At 51.5% G+C, this 23,795-nt stretch overlaps 2 protein-coding genes across 5 annotated transcripts in view; one reads left to right on the top strand and one right to left on the bottom strand.

Moving 5' to 3' along the window:
• Positions 1 to 2,088: 2,088 nt before the first annotated feature.
• On the top strand, positions 2,089 to 2,770 carry Qrfp (pyroglutamylated RFamide peptide). Its single transcript, XM_050155217.1, has 2 exons — positions 2,089 to 2,190; positions 2,372 to 2,770. The coding sequence occupies exons 1-2, from the start codon at positions 2,089 to 2,091 to the stop codon at positions 2,768 to 2,770; spliced, it is 501 nt and encodes a 166-aa protein (XP_050011174.1).
• A 5,125-nt stretch (positions 2,771 to 7,895) lies between these two features.
• Abl1 (ABL proto-oncogene 1, non-receptor tyrosine kinase) overlaps positions 7,896 to 23,795 on the bottom strand; it is a 118,571-nt gene continuing 102,671 nt past the window's right edge. For all 4 annotated transcript variants that reach the window (XM_050155365.1, XM_050155368.1, XM_050155367.1 and 1 more), the window contains 7 exons: positions 20,869 to 20,953; positions 20,392 to 20,569; positions 18,512 to 18,696; positions 16,114 to 16,266; positions 14,606 to 14,695; positions 13,967 to 14,131; positions 7,896 to 11,148 (listed from right to left, as the gene is read on the bottom strand). In XM_050155365.1, coding sequence (XP_050011322.1) covers positions 9,461 to 11,148; positions 13,967 to 14,131; positions 14,606 to 14,695; positions 16,114 to 16,266; positions 18,512 to 18,696; positions 20,392 to 20,569; positions 20,869 to 20,953 — 2,544 coding nt within the window. In that variant the 3' untranslated portion in view covers positions 7,896 to 9,460. The remainder of the gene's footprint in view (positions 11,149 to 13,966; positions 14,132 to 14,605; positions 14,696 to 16,113; positions 16,267 to 18,511; positions 18,697 to 20,391; positions 20,570 to 20,868; positions 20,954 to 23,795) is intronic.

Genomic DNA, 23,795 nt, shown 5'->3' with positions numbered 1-23,795 from the left:
CCATGGAAGGGCAGTGACACAGCCTTCCTAGACACACACTGCGGTGAGGCCAGGCCGGTAAGAACAGCGCCCAGTCATGGAGTCTGCAGAAGAGAAACCATGGTGTGTGGTGAGGAGTGGTGGTGAGAGGCACCATGACCTCATCACCCGCCATATGCCTTTGCCAAGGTCCACATCTAGCTACCACTATGCCCTGCCTCCAGGCTACCGTGACAACTACTAGGGAGGTGGGTATTACCACACTCAGTTGGGGTTCAGAAGGGCAGGCCCCGTGGCTTTATGTCAGGATGCGCAGCCAAGTCTGGGGTATGTACAGACATCAGGGACAGCCCAGCCACGGGGCTGAGTGGTGAGAGAAGCGTGCGCCATCCGTGTGGGACGGACTGGGAGTAGCGCTAGGGCTGAAGCCGGAGAGGGGCTGCTTGGTTCTGGGTTCCGCCCCCTGCCTCCTCTGAAGAAAGAATTCCTGTCCAGTTTTCACCTCTCCTAAGGCTCTACCTCACCTTCCTACAGAAGGGACTGGGTATCTGTGACCCTCCCAGCCCCCCAGTAGCGAAAAAGGTCGCCCTTTCTGCAGCGAGACCACAAGGTCAGCACCACAGGATTCTCGAGGGTGGGCACTGATGTCTCCACCCAGGTCTGCAGGGTCTGTGCTCACAGCTTACGAGCGATGATGCCCTCGCCAAAGGGCAGTGCCTGCCACTTTCGTCGGACCACATCCTGTCTGCATTGTGTCTTTGTCCTGTGGCCCACACTGCCCCCGCCTTCACCACCAGCAACCCCAAAGGAATCCTAGGGCCAGGAATGCACAGCAATCAGGCGGGCTGGGGCCCATGACACCAGGGATCTGCATAAAGCAGGGAAACCCCAGGGCCATGCCTACTGGACCAGGACCCAAGTAGCTCTGCCTGGCACTGGGGCCAGGGATCCACCTGTTCTCCTGAGAGCAGCCCCAAGCACAGTGAGTACAGCAGGGGACCCGAGGGTGGGTGCTCCAGGTGAGCTGGGTGCAGGCAGGCATGGCACCTGGAGCCACACGGGGGGGGGGGGCGGAGAGGAGGGCGGATCGTGGGAGACCCACAGCTTCCCCATAGCTTCATCCTGTGTGCAAGTCCCACCAGTATAGGTCAGCGCTAGCTGCCAGCAAGGAAGCGTTTGTTTCTGAGGACAAAGACAATTCCTTGGTCCTCACGCATGCTATAGGGAAAAGGGAATGAGACATGCCTGTCCCCTGTGGGGGACACTGTCCACTGGGGCCTGAGGAAGCCCCCTTAGCAGCAGCAGGCTGGAGGCTACTCCTGTCCCTGGGGACCAGGGGGCTTAGCAAGCCAGATTTGGGTAGGAAGCCAGGCTGCTTTTTGTTGTTGTTTTTGAAGCTTTCTGACTGAGCTCACATCTTTGAAATGTTTTCAAGGGAGCTGTTTCTAGAAAGAACGCTCTCCCCCTTCTATTCCAGCTTCAGGGGGCTCCTCAGAGGACGAGCCAGCCCAGTCTGGCTCACCCACGGTCACTGCAAGACAGACTTCCTCTATGAGGGAGTTCCCAGCAAGGCAGAGGTGTGGGACACCCAGTGACAGTGGGACAGTCATGGGGATACAGAGTGATGAGGATCCTTCAACTCAGCTCCCTTCCTTAGAAGGCTGTAGGATCCGGCAAAACCTGTGCCTCTGAGTCCGAGGAATTGGGGGTGGCATTCTGGGTGGTGGGTTGGATGGCTGTGTGCAGGAAGCAATCATTTCCCTGAGGCCAATTGAGCCCCAAGCCCCCACTCCAGCTGTGTGGTGGGGTGCAGTTTGCTAGACAGATAAGCAAACTTATCTCGAAGATAAGCCCATTCAGGGGTAATCCTTAGCCCTAAGCCTGTCCTGTCCAGTGAGCTCAGTAGGTGCTGGCTGTCCCCATCCCTGTCACTGGTTCCTCCCCAGTTACACAAGGACCACCAGACCCATTTCCCTGTCCTGAGTTAGGGAGACAGTGGGCTCTCCCAGCAGACCAACTAGACCTGTTCATTATCAAGTTGAAACACGACTGCTTCTCTCTCTGCCCACGGCCCAGGAGTCAATAATTATAATAGAAAATTGAACCCAAATGCACACAGCCCTGAGGGCCACCCGGGTACCTCTGCAAGCCAGCTGGCAGCAGTGGCACACCAGTACTGCGCCACCAAGGCAGGCAGCTCCTTGGCGGCAGGTGAGTGAGAAAAACCCTAATTGGGACAGCCAGCTCCTGCGGTGGCGAAGAAAGGCCGGTCTCCGAGGCTAAGCTGAGCCGGCAGCTGTCCCTCCAAAGGCTGTCATGGGAAACCTGGAGCCAGGGAGTGCATGGGACCAAATACTGGCCACTGACCCCCTCCTCTCCTTCCTCCACTCAGATGAGGAGCCTCCGCTCTTTGCCTTACCTCCTCCTGCTGCCACTGAGTGCCTGCTTTCCCCTGCTGGACAGAATGGGACCCACAGACGTCGGTGACGTCGGAGCCAAGATGAGCAGGGTCCACCTGGCTGAGGGACGCAGAGCCCACTCAGTGCGAGGTCCTTCCCCGTGGCCAAGAGTACCACAGCTAGAGGCCTTGCTTGTGGTGGCCAAGGAACTGCAGGCCTCGCGCAGGGCACACACCGGCTTCCGCCTAGGGAGGCAGGATGGCGGCAGCCAGGCCACAGGGTTCCTGCCCACTGACTCAGAGAAGGCCAGCGGCCCCCTAGGCACCTTGGCGGAGGAGCTCAGCAGCTATAGCAGGAGGAAGGGAGGCTTCAGCTTTCGCTTTGGCCGGTGAGGGCCTTTGATGACTCTGCCTGTCTGTCTTTCCACTGTTACCCCTGTCCCCCCCACCCCCCACCAGGACCCAGTCTCGGAGACAGCAAAGGCCTATCATATTGAATTAGTGGTAGACAAATGTGTGCGCAACTTTTTATTTCCAACTTTGCTCAAGTGAAAAACTTGGATAGTGTTTAAAAAAAATAAAATCAAAAACAAAGAACAATCATCTGCTCCTGGAAAAAAAAAACAAACAAACAACCCACACAAGGAGAGCAAGTGTGTCTTGGTTATTAAACCGAAGGCCCTTGTCCCAACCCACGGCTCAGGCTGCTGCCTCGGTCGGCCACCCTCTTTCTCCAGTGGTCTGACTGCAGAGTAGCCTCAGCCTCCAGGGGCAGGGCACTGCGGCTGTGAAAATGACTGGCCTCTGGCTCTGTTGCTCATTTGATGGTAGGTGGGCTGCGGGATTACTGCGGGAAGTCAAAGTCCCGACGGCCCCCACAGGGACGCTGGTAGCTGACATCTGAAGCATCATGAGAGAGCACACTCCGCTGTGTTAGAATGTGGCTCTGAGAGTTACAAATGATGGGAAGAAGAGAACCCACCCAAACACAAACCCAAGACAGCAAGTGTGCTCCACCCCATTAGCACAGATGCCTCTGGCAAGAAAGCCCCACAGCTGGCAGCCACAGCACCAAGCTGCCCTTCCGATGGCCCGCCCAACCCCTCCGGCGGCCCATCCCCTCCGGCAGCTGGCCTTGTCCAGGACAGTGTTTGCCAAGTCAGGGGCCTCGTGGGACTTGAACTTGGAAGGGATGGTTTTCTGCCAAGCAAGGCTGAATTTCAGATACCCAAACTAGGAATGCGCTGTGTGTATCTTCTGAAATAAAAGTCGTAACAACTACAGCACCATAATGGAATGCCGGCCTCCTCCTTCCAGGTCCTCTGGGCCCCAGAAACTTCTTTTCTTGAGCTCCTGGAGCCTTCACTTTGGGGAGATGGAAATCAGGCTGTCTGTACCCCGTACGCCTCTCCTACCAGCCCCTTAATTGGCAGCTGGGCGATGGTACAGGGAGAGACGGCACAGGCTGTTTGCCTGTTCACTTCCCTGCTCCTTACCTATGTTTCTTAGAATTAGGAGTGTGGGGAGGTGGGGGGAGGGCTGACATCTCCACCTGGAGGGGGCTCAGTCTGGGCTGTGTGCAGCCTGGGGCCAGGCAGAGCATCCCTTTCAAAGGCTGCTGAGTCTCCTACATCCCATCCCAGGTCAGACACACCCGTCAGAAGCAGCTCACTCCAGGGCTGGCTGTGACTGCTGAGATGAGGACTTATATTGATGTTTCCATGGCAACATCTCCCCTCCTCCTTGCGAGTGGCGGCTTGCCCCTGTTCACAATTGAATAATTTTCCATTGAGCTGTCACAATTAATTGGTAGATTTTTATTAGCCTTTTAGAACCACACTGGGCCAGGCCCAGCTTGGCACCTCACAGTATTCCGGTGTTTTCCGTTCTATTGGTGACTTACGTCCCCAGTAGCAGCTCTCAGTCCTCAGCAGCCAGGAAGCCACTTCATTAAGGCTGACAGATCGGAGTCACAAAAGAACCGTGTTGACTGGGGAGCATGGCTGGGACGTGAGGTGAGGAGGGAGGCCGGAACCAAACACCTGACGCTGTGGTACACAGCCTTCCCCAGAGCTCACATTAGGCTCCCGTGAGCCTTGCGCATCCTAGGCTGCAGTCACAGGGACAAGGCAAAGGCCCCCGAGTCTGTGGGGCTCAGCGCTCTGCCTTCCCCACCATCTCAGGAAGACATAACTGAGGGCGTGTCCAGCAGAGGGACGCTGTTGCTCCCCGCTGAGACATGATGGACACTGACAGGCTCCCTGGGTCAGTGTCTGTGAAGGCAGCCCCGAGATACAGGCCATTGGGGTTCCACCCAGCTCTCTCACCTGCCAGGGATGCCCGCCCTGCTTTAGCCTGCCTCAACCCCTCCCATGGCTCATTCATACACATAAGAGACAGAGACAGACAGACAGATCACCAGCCGGGGCGGAAGGGCGGGCACCCTGGAGCCAGGGCCCTGGCCTTTCTCTTCACTCACCAGGTTGTATACTGCCCACGAGAGCCAGTGACCTGCACGCTCACTCTGCGGGTAGGTGCTGGCTCTAGCAGCCCCCGTGCATGGTAGGCAAGCTCTCTACCACTGAGCTGTATCCCAAGCCTGGCAGGCTCTTAATTTAGCAGGATTAGATTAACCAAGATGGAGAAGACTGAGATGAAGGGGGAGGCCTTCAAAGGAACGAAGCTGCTGTCATTACCTTTAATCATTAAAAGAACCAACACAGCTACTTTTTTTTTTCCAGCTTGCTTGTACATTGGAGCTCAATAGCCCTGAAAATCAGAACTCTCAGCCTGCTGAAGCATTGATCTGCTAAACCAACTTGCCTATGTGGTGCTAAACTCCCTCTTTAACCCCCTGCCCCCAAGTTTCTCACGCTCTGGCAAGGTCTAGGCCCTCTTCTGTCCTCCTGGGAATGAGGAAATCACTCTTCTACAGACTGGGGAAGGGGAGGCTCTGGGAAACACCACCCCAAGGCAGACTCAGCCCCAGGCTGCTCATCCGCTGGCCTGGCATCTCTAGCTCTCAACCTCTCTGTCTGTAGCTGCTCACTGTATTTATTCAAGACACAAGTAAGAGAGACGCATAGCGGTGCGGGCTTGTAATCCCCATCCTCCGGAGGCTAACGCTGGAGGATCAGAAGTTCAAGGCCAGCTTTGGTTTCAGAGTGAGGTGGAGGCAACCCTGGACTAATGAGGCCTGGTCTCAGAGAACAAAAAAATGAAAGAAAAAGGCAAATCTTCCCCGTGGTGTGCACATCTACACGTTATTAGCTGCTAAGATGGGTGGAAAACGTCCATCCATATTTTCCTTGTTTGAAATACTAATTAAATGCTTAAGGAAGAAAAAAAGAAAGGCCCAGGACAGCTAGATGCCCATCCTCACCTGCTCCAGTTCAAAGAAACCACAGGAGACCCACAGACTCCAACCTTGAGTTTCTGGTCACCCCATGCTCATGGTCTGTAGGCCCCAGTCCCAAAGACCCTGGGGCTGGGGACAGAATCCCAGAGGTGTCTGATTGCAGAATTAACATTAGCTGGACCAGGGGCTGGGTCAAGAGACGAAGTGACTAGCAGGGATGAAGGCAGTACCAATGATGGGGTGTGGCTGGGGGTTCTACTTAATGTCATCTGTGTAAAACCAGACTTAGAAACGACTTCCCAGGGGGCTGATAGTGCAGTAAGTACAGTGCCTGCCATGTAAGCATGAGGCCCTGAGTTCAAATCCGCAGCACCCATATAAGACCTGGGTGCATGTCTCTAATCCCAGTTCTGCTTGGAGGTGGGCGGAGTAGGTGGTAGTAATTGAAGAAGGTCCCTCGAGCTCATTGGCCAGCTAGCCTAGCTAACTGGTGAGCGGTGAGCTTCAGGTTCAATGAGGATGCCTTGAAAAATACACTGACAACATAGGATGTCAACTTAACATTGACATCCGTCCTACACACACACACACACACACACACACACACACACACACACACGGGAGTGGGGGGGGCTTCCTTAGAACACTCGAGTGGGATGGCATTGAGTTAAATCTGGGTCTGTGAGGCCAGGTCAACCAGTTTCCTGTTATAGATCCCAGCCGGCAGGGCGCTTTCGAAGGGCAGGATGTAGCCATCTGTACTTGTCTACCAACTACCTGATCTGGTAGATACAAGCTGTGTGGCCTTGGCTAAGCTGCTTCACCTCTCTGAGCCTCAGCGACTCTGCACTTCAGAGGACAGCACAGGCATTCCATGAGGTGACTTGGCATCTGCAACAAGCGCTCAGGTGGAGACCTGTCTCTGCAGCACAGACGCTGCTTCCAGAATATGTGCCTGTTACAAGAGTAGGGACACCCAGTAGCCAGCACCACCTGGCCTCCTTTCCTGAGCCTGACATGTGCAGTAGGTCTTTCTGTACCCCAGAATCCCAATGCAAAAAGCACGACTTCCTAACTTCACATGTGTGGGCAGAATTTCTGCTTGCCTTTTGTGTACATACTTATGAATGCACGCACAGGCACCATGGTGCACATGTGGAGGTCAGAGGACAACTTGCAGCAGTCAGTTTGCTCCGCCCACAATGTGGGTCCCAGGGATTAAGCTCAGAGGTCAAGCTTAGTAGGTGTTTTGCCCGGGGTGCCATCTTGCTGGCCCCTCAGAATGGGCATGTGCAGGGGAGCTTTTCTCTGGGCAACCCACAGCTATTAGATTCCAGAGAGCATCTGTGACCTAAGGAGATCAAGAAAGCCAGTTTCAGAGGACACGTTAGGACCTTGAGAGAAAGGAAGTGTTTTATGCCCCGGGCGGAGGTGACACGTCTCACCTCCCGTGGCCTCACGTGAAGCACTGAGAAAACTGGCCGGCAAGTACTTGCCTGAGGCCATGGGAGGACCATGAGCCGTCCATTTCACGCACAAAGGAGCAAGTGCTAGTAATGGTGACTGTCCCCGTTACCTTCCACTGTCCCTTTCCGGCTGGCTATAGAAAACCAGCCCGAGGGTCAGTGTCTAGAAGGCCGCTGGCCAACTCGGAGCCCCTTCCCTCATTTGTAACGCGGTGACAGAGGAGAGCTGGCCGTGTGGAGGGTTGCTGGGGTGGTAGGGCACCACATCCATGGTCCCCAGCAGAGGCTGTACTAAAACACGACTCCCCAGAGCCTGCCGGAGGCTCTGCTTCCCTCAGCTTCCAGTCATCCACTTCCTCTCAAATGTGAGAGCCGGCACCTTGAAGCCACACACCTGGGTAGCTAAAGGCAGGGCAGAAGTAGGCTCAGATACGGAGACATGCCAGGGAGGATTCACCCCGCCAGAAGAACCTCAGAGCTTACGTCTCTCTTGCTCCGGGCCTGGCAAAGAATGCTGACACCTTCTGTGAGGCTGACCAGAGCTGAGCAGCTGGTAACTGTGCCGAGGACACAGGGTGGCTGAGACATCCTGTTGGTGGATGGCAGCCAATATTCTGTTTTATGACAGCCAACTGTGTTGTGACCCTTTGGGACATGAGGGGTGGCAGGGATGAATCACAGACCAAGCAATCTGTCAAGAGTTCTGTAAACACTTATTTATTTAAAAAATACTACAGAGAGATTTGGATTCAAAAAACAGAGTCATATACAGAAACAAAATGTACTGGACTGAGAAAAAAGGAATGCCATTGGTGTGCCAGAGGGGCACAGTGGCGAACTATTTACATGTCATTTGTAAGAGAGCATGTCTATTAAAAAAGTGTAATACCAAAGTATAATGCAAAAAATAGTGGCACATCATGTCAGCAACGACAGACCGGTACCTTGTGAACATGGTGTCAGGGCATGGGGATGTCTGGGTTTTCAAGGCTTCTGGCAGTGTGGTACTGCCTCCCCTGGGCTGCAGAACAGCTGTTGGAGGCAAGGAGGTGATGTGCTGAGGACCATGGAAGAACCATCTAGAGGAAGTCATCTCTACCAGAAAATACAACCCGAGTCTAGGTGACTGGTGTGGGACTGGGGCCAGCGCAGAGCAGCGCAGCGGAGAGCAGGAGCAGGGATTGTGGAGGTGGCTGGGCCTGGCCCGGTCCAAGCCAAGGAGGGAACCCTGCTCTTCAGCTGGCTGCTGTGAGTCACAGTCAAGGGGACACAACCTGTCTGCGTGCTCACCTCTGGCCTGGCTGCTGGGGAAGGAAGACGTGCACCGGCTAAGCCTGTAAAGTCTATCCACCCCAGCCCGTGCTGCGGGGCTTCCCAGGACACTAGGCTAAGCCCTGTTCTCGGTAGTTAAGCAGCAGTTCTGAGGAGCAGTCAGGCCTCAGGAGAGCCCTGGGCCTGCAGTCATTCCTTCCTATCTGTGCCGAGTGGCTGCTCCTTTCTGTGCAGAGCTTTGAAATGCTCAAAACCACCAGAAAACCAGACCCTCGTCATAAAGGCAAGGACCAGAGAGGATGGGCCTGACCTCAGGAGCAGGGGCGAGGAAGACAAATGCTCACTAATTCCGATCTTTGGGGCCCCTTGGAACCCTAATCTTGGCTTGGCCAATGAGCGACTGCCACCCATGAAACTCAACCTTGCTACCCATGATCTTCAGGGCGCACTCTGAGGAGATAAAGAACAGATGACAGACCACACTGCTGCAGCTCTAGCTCCAGCACCCACCCACCTGGGCCCTTGGCTTTAGCACCTCATGACCCTCAAAGCAATAGCTTCCTTCACACGAGAAAACAATGAGCACAGGCTCTCCGGGACAGGTCCTAAGCACAGGGGCTCCCATGCCTCGGTGACCAGGTGCGGCAGAGGAGGATGTTCTGCGAGGACATGGAAAGGACAGCCCTTGTGAGCACTCCCAGTTGACCTCAGAGCCTGGTGGTCTGGCAGGCCAGCTGCAGTCTTCAGAGCAGGAGGCCCACACATAGGCAATGAAAAAAAGTGGCTTACGGTACCTGGGCTGGGAGGAAAGAACAGCTGGTGCACAACACAAGTAGAAGGGCCGATCACATCAGGCCCTGGCTCTGCCTGATGCACTGTAAAGCTCCTGGGCCAAGACGCCAGCTCCCCAGTCCTCTGTCCCCCATCCTTGCAGGCACAAAAGCCCCATGGATTGCAGCATCTCTGGCTGGCATGCACTGGCTGCTGCTACCTCCGTACGATGTCGCTGATCTCCTTCACAGAGCTAAGCAGCTTGCTGAAGTCCTGTGTGGCAGCTGGGCCACTGGAGGCTGTCGCAGGGCAGATCTGCAGCTCTCGGAGGTTGTTCTCCAGCTTGTTGATGGCCTCACGGAAGGCAAACTTGTTCCTCATCTGTTGGATGGAGTCCACGTAGCTCACACAGAATGTGTACAGGTTCTTGCCAGCCTCCAGCACGGCACTGTGGCTGGCCATCTGCTCTGAGTTCCGGGAGATGGCAAGGCACAGGGCCTCAGTGCTGTCCAGAACCACACCCTTGGTGATGGTGCCACTGGCGATGCGCTCTGGCGGCTGGCGGGTCTTTCGCAGAGACACGCGGGTTGATATGAGTGGGATGAAGGCCGCAGAAGATGGCTGGTCCCCGGGCACGGATGAAGGCGCTGATGCTGTGGCGGGTGTGGGGACAGGGCTGGTGGGGGTCCCTGGAGGCTTACTAGCTGACTGGGGCTTTGGCACGGATGGGGGCACAGGCTTTCTTAGTCCTTCTCCAGGCTGGCCAGCCTTGGTGGGGTCACTGCTCATAGCATCCACAGCCGGACTTGAGCATTTCTTCGCAGCCCCACCTCCCTCCCCAGGCACTTCTTGGCTGGGGCTCTGGGCAGGCTTTCCGGTTCTCCCTGAGGAGGCAGGTGGAGGTGGTGGAGCAGGCTTGAGCTTCGACAGCCGCCCCTTGTCTCTCCCTGGGGACTCTGAGCTGTGCTTATGCCTCCTTACTCGGGTCTCCTCAGAGGAGGCCTTGCTTAGACCCACTCTGCTGCTGGGGGGTGTCGGCTCAGCAGCGGCAGGAGTCCCCGAGGCACTGCCCTTGGTGGCCTCTTCCTTGTGAGAGAGGCCAGAGGAAGGAGAGGCAGTGACCTGCCGACGGAGAAGTTTGGGAGTCAAGCTGGGAGGGCTGGAGCCTGGGCTGGATTCCATGTCCTTGAAGACTTCATCAGCAGCCTCCTCGCTCTTCTTCACCAGCCGAGGAGGGGGTGTCACCGTGCCTCTGGCCACCTGCTCAGACCTGGTCTCACTGGCTCGTTTCCGAGGCAGAGCTGGCTTTTCGCTTTTGTGCCCCCCAAAGGTGGATGAATCGAACTGTTTGCCGGCAGATGGCAGGTCCCGAGGCAGGGTGACTGACCGCCACTCTGTGTCCCTGGCCCCATGGGGCATGCAGGAGGCTGAGCAAGAGCGCAGGAATCGCTTGCTGGAGCTGATGCCACTCTCCTCTTCATTGGCAGCCAGACGGCTGCTGGTCAGCGTGCTGGACTTTTTCCACAGGTTGGGAGAACGAAAGCCCGAGCTGCCTGGCTCCCGGAAAGCTCCATTGGGGACACCAGCCCCATTGCTGGCCTTTGGGGACTTGGCAGGCTCTGCTGTATCTGAGGGGGTGAGAGCTGGTGGCCCATTGCTGGTTTCCCGGCCATCATCCTCACTGGCCCCTCTGCGTTCTGGCTGGCCATCCATCTCCCGGAAGGAGCTGCTGCGCTTAGGGGGTGTTGGTGCCATTTTCTTCTTCTTCTTAATCAAGGCACTGAACAAGTTGGTCTTTTTGTCCTTGGGAAGGAGGCGCTCATCTTCATTTAGAGTGCAGTCTGGGGGCCCACGCTCCTTCCGAGGAAGCAGCGGTGACACGGCAGGCTCACTGTCCAGCACATCTGAAAGAGAGGAAGCATGAGCAAGAACTCCCTGGAAACTCTGTGCTCAAGGCGGGCCGACCCACTGTGTGGGGGTCCTCGCAGAGCTTCTGCACCCCAGCTTCCACATTCACCAGAGCTCGGCTGTATCAGCAGCTTATGCCGTGAACATAGTCACTGTTGGCAGAAGCACAGGTCTCGCTCCCCAAACACAGAGGGACAAGGGCTGAATGAGCCTGCCTTCCTTATCCTGAAACCAGTTAATGACGTGGAAGCCCTCAAACATCACCCTCTGGGTCAGCAGAAACAACAATGCCAAGGGTCAGACTGGCTGAGGCTCCTGAGGTGTAACCTGAAGAAGAGGTCAGACATCCATCCCATGGGGCCTGACAATCAGCTGCTGGGACGAATGGGAAAGAGAAGCTTTATAAAACTTCAAGCAGGTATTTTAAAATATGAGTGACGGTTCACAGATGCCCTTGTGTTGTCAGGCCGCTGTAGGAGCCTTCCCTCAGCCTTCTGGACAGAGACGGAGGGTGCACCTGTCCCAAGACTGCAGAGGACCACCCTAAACTTTAGTCCAGCTGAAGAAGGGGGAGAGATCCTACTGGGTCACAGAGCCACATAAGAACACAGATGTTAGGGACACTTCTGGCTTACCAGGAGATGACCTAGCAAAACACACAACCCTGCTTATACCTGCTTCTCTAAGCAGGTCTCCCACGGTAGCCCGTGGGTCCCACTGTCAGCGACTTGACAGCACAACAGTCAAGGGGATGAAGGCGCTGCCTGGGGGCCACAGCCAAAAGAGTGAGGAAGATGATCCAGGACTTCGACAATTTGGACTGTTTTTTTTTTTTTTTAAACCATGTACACACATGTGCATGCACATGCCGCAACATCCATGTAGAGGCCAGAGGGTAATCTTCCAACCTTGCTGTGTGCACCAAGCTATCTGGCCCTTACATTTCTGAGGGTCTTTCTGCAGGAGAGCTGGTGTTACAGATGTGCGCTAGTACATGAACGTGCAGACTGGAACTCGGGCCCTCGCAGCTGCTCAACCACTGAGCCACATCCTCAGTCCTATGTAAACCTTCCAAATACACACCCTTGCACTTGTGTGTGCTGTGCCTGTGCTGGTTAGTTTTATGTCAACTTGACACAGGCTAGAGTCATCTGAGAGAAGGGAACCTTAGTTAAGAAAATGCCCCCGGAGACAGAGGCAGGTAGATCTTTGTGAGTTTGAGGCCAGCTTAGTCTACAGAGTGAGTTCCAGGACAATCAGGGCTACACAGAGAAACACTGCCATAAAAAACAAACAAACAAACAAAAAAAAAAACCCCAAGACAAAAACAAAAAAACAAAACGAACCTCCCCCCTCAAAAACAGGAAAGAAAATGCTTCCATAAGATTGGGTTATACACAAGTTTTAGGTCATTTTCTCAACCAGTGATTGATGGGGGAGGGCCCAGCCCATTTTGGGTGGAGCCATTCCAAGGCTGGTGCTACTGAGTTCTATAAGAAAGCAGGTTGAGCAAGTCAGTAAGCAGCACCCCTCCATGGCCTCTCACCAGCTCCTGTGTTGGGGAATATTATTTTAAGGTGTCTTACTTTTGTTTATGCTGCATTTGTTTAACTCTGTGAAGCTGTGTTACTGTGCCTGTCTAAAACACCTGATGGTCTAATAGAACGGCCAATTGTGAGGCAGGAGCAAGGACAGGTGGGGCTGGCAGGGAGAGAGAATAAACAGAAGGAGAACCGAGAATGAGGAGAGCAAGAAGAGAATACGAGGGGCCAGCCATGCAGTCACTCAGTCACAGAGAAGAAGGGAAGAAAAGTACACAGAAACGGAGAAAGATAAAAGCCTAGAGACAAAAGGTGGTCAGGATAACTTAAGAAAAGCTGGCAAGAAACAAGCCACACTAAGGCCGGGCATTCATAACTAAGAATAAGCTTCCATGTGATGGGAACTGGGTGGCAGACCCCCCAAAAGTCAAAATAGTCAGAAAACAACATACAACACTCTGCATCAGGCTCCTGCTCTGTTTGAGCTCCTGACCTGACTTCCTTTGATGATGTAGAAGCATAAGCCAAGTAAACCCTTTCCTTCCCACGTTTCTTTGGCCATGATGTTTCATCGCAGAAACAGTAACCCTGACTAAGACGATCTTTAAAGTACTTTATGTGACGTGTGGGTTTGACCATTCAACTTCTCATTAATATGAGTAGAAGTTTAAAAAACACAACTTTGGATTCCTCTGAGTAAATACCCCTTATGAGTCCCTATCAGAACCAAATTTTGTGCTGTAGGGTCCCATGCAACCAGTCCCATGACCCATCAGGCCATGTTGGGAGCCCCTGGGAGCCTTTATGAGTACCATCCCCCCAAAGCTGACTTTGGTGGGTCTGCTGGCATGCAGGAAGCTCCAGGCACGACTGCTAATATCATCCCTGCACATCTCTAAGCACCTTCTGACCCAGCCCCACTGCCCTAGCTGAACCTAGGAAGAGTGTAGAAAGACACTCTGGAAACTACAGGGAGCTCCACCCTGTTTGGCTCAGTGTTATCTGTTGCCATGCATGTCCTGAAAGATGCCCACTGCACTGAGAAGAACACACGGAGAGGTGGGTGTGCTTCTTGGCTGGCACCCCAGTTTCTTGCCTGTCTAAGCAACTGCTGAATGGCTCCCCCCAGGGAGAATGGCAGTGCTGGGCAAGAGCTGGATCCTCCTCTCCAGGGCTGGAGCACTGACAAAGGTCTGCTGTTCTCTGCCAGCTCCACTGACAACTTCCTGTTCGCCGACCCTGGCTTGAGGGGGCGAGAAAGGCATGGACGTACCGCTTTCTCCCAGGCCCTTCATGTGGAGAAGCTCAGGGGTGTCAGGTGCGTCTTTCTGCTCAGCAGCTCTCCTGCACGTCCTGGTCTTGGTGGGCAGCTCTGGCGCCTGCAGCATGCTGCCAGCAGCTCCTCTCATGCCCCGCTTCCCCAGCTCCTTCTCCACCTCTAAGGATCACACACACAATCCAGCAGTCATCAGCAAAGGTGATGCCTTGAAAGGAACTCTCTTCTTGTTTTTTTAATTTTTTGTATGTGTCTGGGTGTTTTGCCTGCATGTATGTCTGTGCACTATATAGGTGCAGAGGCCAGATGAGGGTATTGGATCCCCTGGGACTGGAGTTGTGAGCCACCACCATCTGGGTGCTGGGAACTGAGCCCAGGCCCTGTGGTCACTGAGCTGTCTCTCTTTTTCTTAAGGTCTATGAAATTAGAGAAAAGGGACACAGATGCTGAAGAAACAACACAGCATTTTCTAGAACCCTATGTGATTGCAAATGAAACAGAACCACCGCTGAAGCGCTGTGTAGAGTTCTGGTCTCTCACTTGGTCTGGGTACTTTTTTTAAAGGAATAAACTATAGGCCTGTCTAGCCCCAATTCAACCTTTCAACCCATTGCATGCCCCCAAGATGTACATTACCATCTGAAATACTGGACTCCTGGAACATGGTTTCAAAGGCTTGGTGGATTTCAGCAAAGGAGGGCCGGTCAGAGGGATTCCACTGCCAACCTGGACAGGGAAGACCCACGTCAGAGTAGGAGGAAACACTGCTAACAAGCCAGGATTAGGACTAGCTACACCAAAGAACAGTCTGGACATGACAGAGGCACTCCAAGCCTGATAACTGCTGATGTCACGGCAAGTTAAAATACCAAATGCTATCATGTCCTATTATAGATGTGATGAATTTGAAAGGCGCTAAGCAGTGGTGGCACACGCCTTTAATCCCAGCACTTGGGAGACAGAGGCAGGTGGAACTGAGAGTTGGAAGTCAGCCTGGTCTGCAGAGCAAGTTCCAGAACAGCCAGGGCTACACAGAGAAACTCTGTCTCAAAAATCTAAAACAAAATAAAACAAACAAACTTTGCACAGTTTTTAGAAATGTCGGGGTTAAGTGTAGCGACACAAGGACACTTCTCTGCCTTGCTTATAATAAATACAGGACCATCAAGATGGCACTTGCTGCCAAGACTGATAACAAGTTTGATCCCTAGGATCCACATAGTAGAAAAAGAAAACCAACTCCTGCAAGTTGTAAGCTGTGGAATGGACAACCACATAAATAATAAATAAATGAATAAAGTTAATTAAAGCAAACAAATGTGCAAAACAGCCAAAAGTTCATCATAGGAGGGCAGATGAGTAGTAGAAGTTTTAAACCATTTACTGAAACGCTAGCCAGCTGTATAGAAGGTGGGAAATAGGGGTAAGGAAAAATTTAAATATTAAGGGAAAGGAGCAGTGTCTCTGATACACTACTAAGAGGAAAAAGGTGAAAGAGTAATCATATGAACACTGATAAGGCCATGTGCAGACACACAGCACATGCAGATACACACATATACTCACATAACATAAACACCACTACAGTTACATCGCCTGGAGCATTTATAGCCAGCCAGGTATGTGGAAGCAGGACACAGGAATTTATGTATTAATAAGAACCCAGGTTTGATATTTGTCTGATACTTTTTATGTTTAAAAAAATGAAAAGAACCTGGGCATGTGGTGCATACCTGTAACCCTAGAACCTGGGCACACAGTGGATACCTGTAGCCCTAGAACCTGGGCACGTGGTGCATACTTGTAACCCTAGAACCTGGGCACACAGTGCATACCTGTAACCCTAGAACTTGTGAGATCCAAGCAAGAGAGTCACTCTGAGTTCCAGGCCAGCCAAGGCTACAGATTCAAACCAAAAAAATAAACCAAAAAATATCACTCTCAAAGGTAAACAAAAACAACTCATACGTATAGTATCTGTAAATAAATGCACTGAAAGGCATCCCCAAACCAGACTCTATGAGTGGCTCGGGAGCACAGGAACAGTGCCAAGGGCCCACAGGAACAGCATTCTGCAGACACTTGTACCATCACAATTTCCTCAGTGCCCACATGCACTTTCTGAACAGGTTAGGGAGGCTCACATGCTCGCATGAGTTCGTAGACCTTCTCTGGGCAGCCTTCGGGGCGCTCCATACGGTAGTCTTTTTCCAGCAGCTCATAAACCTGTGACAGGTCAATTCCTGGGTAAGGTGACATGCCATAGGTAGCAATTTCCCAGAGCAATACTCCGAATGCTGAAAGAAAGGAAGAGGCAGACATCAGGGTGTGTGAGGCCCTGGCCAGCGAGATGGCTCAGTGGGTAAAGCATCTGCCTCACAAGCCTAAAGACCTTGGATCCCAGAACAACACGAAGGGGAAAGGGGAGAAGTGACTTCACAAAGTTGTCGTCTGACATTCACACATGCGCCCAAGTGTTCACGCACACACACATGCGCACACTCGCACACTCGTGGAAAGGAGGCAGCAGACAGCTCTCCCTGACAACAGTTCAGGAGAGGTAGGACAGAGCAAAGCTGTTTACTCACACTACATTGAAACACGTCAAAGGAGAGAAGGGGAAGGTGACCTCCTGGGGTACAGGGTCTCTTGGGTAAGTGCACGAGGGCTAGAAGTCAGAGACCATGTTTGCTTATACCTCTGTGACTATGTAGCTGCACGCCGTCAGGCCATTGGTTGTTTCTAGGTGGGCAAGATTATCCAAGGTCATTTCTAGCTCTAATCGGTTAGTAAACTTTGGAACTCCGAAGTCTTAATGTCCTACTTCCCACTAACAGAACCAGGGGTCCTTAGAAAAACAGGTGACTCAGATCTGGGACAGGGAAGAAGCCTGGAGTATCTTGTCATTCCAGACAGCACAGATATTATGGAAGACTATCAAAAGGGCAAGGGAGGTGCTCCTACTGGCCAAAGATGAGACATGCCACTGTTAAAAAGACCACAGTACACTGAAACATATCAGTGTGTGTCAACAAAGAGCTCATAATACCACAAAAGACTAGCAAATCCAACTGCCACCACCACAGGGCGCTTGGCTACGTGGGAGTCATGACAGGCAGCTCACTTGAACCCATTTCTGCACCAGCTCTACCACTGGGCAACCAAGCACTTGCCAGGCCTTTTATACTCTGTGGCTAACTAAATATGGAATGAGAGTGTTGGAGAATGATCACATGACAGCCTCAGTGAACCACTGATCTTGGCTCTGATCATTAAGGGCTGCTACACAACATCCCACTAGAGCAGTGGCTGAGACCTTCCTAATGCTGTGACTCTTTAACACAGTTCCTCTTGTCGTGGGGACCTCAACCATAAAATTATTTCATTGTTACTTCTTGACTGTGATTTTGCTAGTTATTAATTGTAATGTAAATATTTTTGTAGACAGAGGATTGCCAAAGCGGTTGAGAGCTTCTGCACTAGAGGGAGAAAAACCAAGCATTATAGATCAACCAATCTAAGAGTATGCCACCTCCTCTGATGTATTAAGTGAAAGAAAAGTCAACCAAATGCCATCAGCTACCCAGATCTGACTTTGAATTTTCTATGAGGATTGAAGCCAGAGGCACTGAGCAGATGACAGCTCAGGGACAACAAGCAAAGTCCAGAATCTGGAATCGTCTAAAGGAGAAGTGAGAGTTTATCAATAACGAAACAGCAGGGAACTAGAGTACTAATGGAGATACATCTGGCTCTCAGGTCAAAGTGTAAACAGACATGATTTTTATGGTTTAAATGGAAAAGAAAGCACTGGATATTTTATAATATCCAAAAACTATAAGAGTCATCTGTAAGAAGCAAATACTAAAGTGTTTATGTGAAAAATAGTATGTCTGAGATTTGCTTTAAAATGATAAGAGACAAGGGAGTGGGTAGGGCACAGGGCTCACTGAGGTCACCCTCAGCATGAAAAGTTCTTTAAATCAGACATTGTGGCACATACTTTTAATCTCAGCACCCAGGAGGCAGAAGCTGGGGGATCTCTGAGTTCGAGGCCAGCCTGATCTACAAGAGCTAGTTCCAGGACAGGAACCAAAAGCTACGGAGAAACCCTGTCTCGAAAAATCAAAAAAAAAAAAAAAAAAAAAAAAAAAAAAAAAAAAAAAAAAAAAAAAAAAAAAAAAAAAAAAAAAAAAAAAAAGGAATAAGACCAATATCAGGCAGCACTTCCACACGAAGGACCCTTTTTACAGCCCAAACCAAGAGAAAGCTCTCCCGTGGAGAGGGTGACGCTGGGTGCCTGCAGGGTTGTTGCTGCACCGTCAGGTCAGGTCTACAGCATTTGCGGAACGAAGACACAAATGCAGTGCTACTCTTGGTGACTCTGGAGGTCACTTGCTTCACTTTTGAAAGAAAAGAGGAAACAGGATTTTAAAATAAGCCAGAAAGAAACAAGAGGGTGTAGTGACGGAGGAAAGATGGAACAGAGAAGCAGAGGAGGGAAATCCCCACTGGCAAGGACGGCCCAGGACTGGCCCTTACCCCAGACGTCTGACTTGATGGAGAACTTGTTGTAGGCTAGGCTCTCAGGTGCAGTCCACTTGATGGGGAATTTGGCTCCAGCATGGGCCGTGTAGGTGTCCCCTGTCATCAACCTGCTCAGGCCAAAATCAGCCACCTTCACCAAATGGTTTTCCCCAACCAGGCAGTTTCGAGCAGCAAGGTCTCTGAGGAAGGAAAAGGGCATCTGTACCAGCTCCTCGCTGCCTCCCCAACTTTGCAGCCTCCCTACTGTTGACAGATGTGACACTAACACAAAGACAATCACATGTGGGCCTCAGAAGCTTTCCAATGCCTGGCTGGGAACAACAGTCCCTCAGCAAATACTAACTGGGCTGCCACAGCAGCAACACAAGCAGACAGGGTGGCAATGGGGGCAGATCATTACCTTGGAACTCAGCTACCTCAGCCATAAAATGCGGACAGAACAGGGCCTGCCTTGGGCAGTTGTGTATGATAATGGGTGGACGTAGAACACTTCCTCCGATATGGGAGAATAACAAGGTTACCGACATGCTTGTGTTGCTACTGCCCCACACCAGGCACAGGGAACAGTTAGCCCAATGCTCAGCTGCAAGAGACTGATGAGTCTCTCTGCCTGTCCTGTCTATACTCAGCAGGCAATGAAACTGAGTCTGCTGAACTCTTTACCCATATAATATACCCTCTCCTCTCCTCTTCCTTCCTGATGCCTACCCAAATATGTTTGAGAAACTTTTCTGTATAATCCACCTCCTCTCACCTCTTGAATCTTCTAGGGAAGAAGGGGTCTAATCTTTGGTTCATGGATGTTTCCCATGAAATCACAAGGGAACTGGGCACTGAGGAATGAAAAGATGAGGCAGCTGAGGGCGATGCTGCAGGATGCGGCTTGATCATCAGCAACGAGAGAGAAATTAAACACACAAGAGTTGTGCCTAATAGGATTTTTGGTAAGGCATTTTAAGTGTGTGAATGGAGGGGGAACAGAACTGGCCATGCAAGGCAAGCCAGAAGTCAGGAAATCTCAATTTGCAGCATCAGAGGCTTCACTTTGCTGAGCGACAGGAGCGTTTGGATTGGGCTCTCATGGAGCAGAAAAAAAATCTGTCTTCCGAGGGGTTGCCAGCATTTCACACACACTACTTATTCCTGGCTATGAAATCTCATGTCGAGGTTTCACACTTGAGTTAATTGGGTAGGAAAGGTCACCACAGTGGCGTGGAGAACATCTTGCATGACGGAGTCGGGCCAAGCCCATCAGGCTCCCTCCTGCACAGGTTGTCACTCTGCTAGGAAGCCACTTCCACCAGCAAAGCATGCAAACCCAGATAATTGTGGCGCACTTGAAGGTCAAAACACTCTGGGTTTTAAAAGCAGCAAAAATGCCTAGTTCCGGCTTGCATATTCTGTACATTTCTACAGCCATGGAAACATCCCCAAACCCAGTGACAGCTGGTGGACAATGAAACACAAAGAGAAGGAAGAAAAGCCACACACTGAAACTAGGCCTAGGCCCTGGCTTCCACTGTGCCCAGGCAGAGATTTTACTGAGTGTTGACCTTGGGCTGTATTGTTTCAGAGGGAGCCATGGCTATTAGGAAGGAAAGAGGCCTTTTACAAATTTCATTTAATATTTACTAAGTCTAAAATGGCTCAGAAATGAAACACTTCTTTCCTGGGAATTAGCTGCTCCACTGGCCCAGGCCTGAGGCCTGAAGGACCTAGTCCCGCCTGCCACAAGCAGCACTTACGTCAGGCATTTGTGTCTGCCTTTGTTTCAAGAGCTAGTGAGCTGCCAGCACCAAGGCTGGGAGTTGAGTACAAAGGCTGGTATTCTGAAGCAGGGTGAGGTGGGGTGGGGTTGTTTTGCCCAACCCTACCTGTGGATGAAGTTCTTCTTCTCCAGGTACTCCATGGCGGATGAGATCTGTGTAGCCATGTAGAGCAATACCACGGCGCTCACCTCCTGCCGGTTACACTCTCTCAGGTAGTCCAGCAGGTTACCATAAGTCATGAACTCTGTGATGATGTAGAAAGGGGGCTCCCGGGTACACACCCCTGACAAGACATGAGGGGCGTCAGCATATGGCTCCTCCCAAGGGAAGGAACCCTAGAAAAGTCTGGTGCTGAAGAAAAGGCTTCTGAGCTGGTGAGATGGCTCAGCGAATAAACGTGTTTGCCACACGGGCCTGCCTGCCCCGAGACCTCATGGTGGACAGAGGGTAACCGACCCTACTTGTCTTCTGACCCCTCCCCCCCATCCCTCAAACACACAGTTGTCTTTGATTAAGAAACGATGCTCACTCAGCACACGGACATCTGGACAGAGCCCCTCTTCTGAGTCTGTGCATGCTTACCTAGCAGCTGCACCAGGTTAGGATGCTTGATCTCCTTCATCACTGCAGCCTCCTTCAGGAACTCCTCCACCTCCATGGTGTCCTCCTGCAAAAGGGAAGTTCAGGAGCATAAGATTTGTTTAGCAAGAAAGTGGCTACGAGAAAGGACACAGCTTCAAGACCTAATGAAATAGCAGAGGCAACTACGCTCGGCCTAGGCCACTGTTTTTGGTGACCAATGGTTACACTGTTCTTGCCAAGCTCAATGAGTCCTGTCCTGGTGATATGCAGAGTCCTGTGGGGCAAATTCTCACCAACAGCATTATGGACTGAATAGAAAATGTCACCAACAGGCTTATGTCTTGAACAGCTGTTCCCCAGCTGATGGAGCAATTGTGGAAGGCTGTGGACCCTTCAGGAGGTGGGGCTTGTCTGGAACGAGTTCTCATTACAGACAGGTTTTTAAAGGTTAGACCCAGTCTCTGGTTCTAGACCAGCTATGATCATGGGAATGGTTTTGCCACACACTCCTGCCATTATAGACCAGACCACTCTGCCATGCCATCCACAGTGATAGATGGAAACCCTCTGACACCATAAACCAAACTGGATTTCTTCTCCCTTGTTTCTACCAGAGAGTCAATGGGTCATGGGTCAGAGCTGCTTGGCACTGCTGCCTGGGTCTTCTGTGCTCTTGGAGAAGTACAAACACTATGGTATTGATTCCACAAGTACTGTGTGCTTCCCAATCTAACACCCTTAACGTTAAAGGGGGAACAGTGTCAAGAATCTGAAATGGAGCTGGCCCAAGAGCCGCATCTCCAGAGTGCCTCTCACTGGCAGAAGTAGCAGACAGATACCAAGTTGCTTAGGTATGCGGCACCGTGAGCACCTAATGAAGCAATCACCACTGACTAGGGGGTCAATCACCCAGATTCTAAAATGATCTTAGCAGCAGCTCTCTGACAATTCACAGTGTCTTCTGTGTAGGTCACAGTACAGGGCCAGAGACAGGCAGACTGCCACTCTTTCCCTCTTTCTTAGACTGAGTCTGAAGGACTGTTCTCTGCTCTTCAGCCTCCTTGCAAGTTAAGTCACTGCCTCTTAACCAACTACCACAACAGGAACAGGCAGCGGGGAGTGACAGAGTCTCCCCTAGCTGTAAGAACAGGCTCTAGAGGCAAGGAGGACAGCAGGCCACATGAGGTGTCTGCAGGGAGTCTGCCTGTGTGGTAGGAAAGAGACTTCTTGAAAATTAGCTTCTCTGTGTAGATAGTTCCATCAGACCTTGTGCCAAGTGTGTATAAGTGTCCACACTTTTCCCGTGCCAACTGTGTAAATGTCTACACTGTGTTTGTGCCAAGAGTGGAACTATTCACAAGGCTGGCACTCTGGCTGTTCCAGTTCCTGCTCTGGCAAGGGAAAAGACACTCCAGAGGATGGGCCAACCTTTTCTTGGGGCCTCTTCCCTTTGGTCAGCCATGCTGAGAAGCAAAGCATGATCAATGCCAGTGTGCTGGTCTGTTACCACTAAACACAGGTTCCAAAAGACTAAACTGAGATGTGACCTGCTGCTCTTTAAACTTGAGCTGCTCTAATGTTGCCACAGCATGTTGCCTGTCACTGCCCAAGCTAAGCAGAGGGCACTCATTCTCACGCTACCAGTGGCTGCTGGACTTTCCAAGTCCCTTCTGTTTCTCAGCTGCTTGGCAGCCTGTCTGGCTCTGGGGTGCAACACTCTGATGTACCTGGTGACACACTCTAAGACTAGTGGTGCCTGCCAGAACCCAGGGGTGCTGCACAATACAACTGGCTATGACACGTTATTCTCCAGTGAGCCTTTCTAACATTCACATTTAAGTCTTTCTACTTTCTTTCTGTCTTTTTTTTTTGAGACAGGGTTTCTCTGTAGCTTTGGTGCCTATCCTGGAACTTGCTTTGTAGACCAGGCTGGCCTCGAACTCCCAGAGATCCGCCTGCCTCTGCCTCCCGAGTGCTGGGATTAAAGGCATGTGCCACCACCACCTTGTGCCTTTCTTTTCTAATGGAACGCACTACAGTAAACCACACAGGCACATCACCTCAGAAATCTCACTTGCTGTGGAACCATCTACCCTTTTCTTAAAAGGCCCATGATGATGAGACAGAACATTATTCAAAAATCACCTTTCTACTGTCTACCTACAGATTTCCACCCTGTCTCACACACATGGAACAATCATCCTCCCTGCCTATCCATATGCCTGACTTCACCCCCTCACCGACACACACACACTCATTCCTTCCTGTGTATCTGTATGCCTGACCTCCACCCCAACACACACACACACACACACACACACACACCAATCATTCCTTCTTGTCTATCCGTATGCCTGACTCCATCCCAACACACACACAGAGTAATCATTCCTTGCCTTTTTTCTTTCAGAAAAGAACCAGTGTGAGTTTGTCTCCCCCTGCTGGTATTAGACATGATTTATTTCTTATTTTATGTGTAACCTAGGTTTTTAACTGCTGAAATTTAAAAGACAAAACAAAATATCAAAACTGCCATTCTAACTTGCGAAGCTCCTCTGCTTATTTTTTAAATGCACACCATCCTTCTTCCATTTACACAGTAAAATAGGACTATGATGGGTTGTGTGGAAGAAACACTTAGAGGCCTGAATTTTCCTTCATCTTTTTGTCCCTTACGCTTGTTGGGGAGAGAGGGATCAATTGCTTTCTTCATAGGGTCTGATGGGCTCCAACCTCTTGAGAGGAAGCAGGATCCTCTAAGACATTCCTAAAGAGTGACTAAGAGGACAGCTTGTCAGTTTTGCTGACCAGTTCTTTCTCCCTGGTAACTTAACATTCTCTCTCCTCTCCTCTCCTCTCCTCTCCTCTCCTCTCCTCTCCTCTCCTCTCCTCTCCTCTCCTCTCCTCTCCTCTCCTCTCCTCTCCTC

This window comes from Alexandromys fortis, unplaced genomic scaffold (assembly GCF_014885135.2).
Source record: "Alexandromys fortis isolate MF-2015 unplaced genomic scaffold, M_Fortis_MF-2015_v1.1 scaffold_72, whole genome shotgun sequence".
Taxonomy (NCBI): domain Eukaryota; kingdom Metazoa; phylum Chordata; class Mammalia; order Rodentia; family Cricetidae; genus Alexandromys; species Alexandromys fortis.
The sequence above is the reverse complement of the archived record's forward strand: the minus strand, read 5'-3'. Positions and strand labels throughout refer to the sequence as shown.

Bases quoted from the DNA above. Each gene is read 5' to 3' on its own strand.
- Qrfp (XM_050155217.1), top strand. From the start codon at position 2,089: ATGCACACAGCCCTGAGGGCCACCCGGGTACCTCTGCAAGCCAGCTGG. The intron at 2,191-2,371 runs GTGAGTGAGAAA...TCCTCCACTCAG, and splicing joins AGGCAGCTCCTTGGCGGCAG to ATGAGGAGCCTCCGCTCTTT.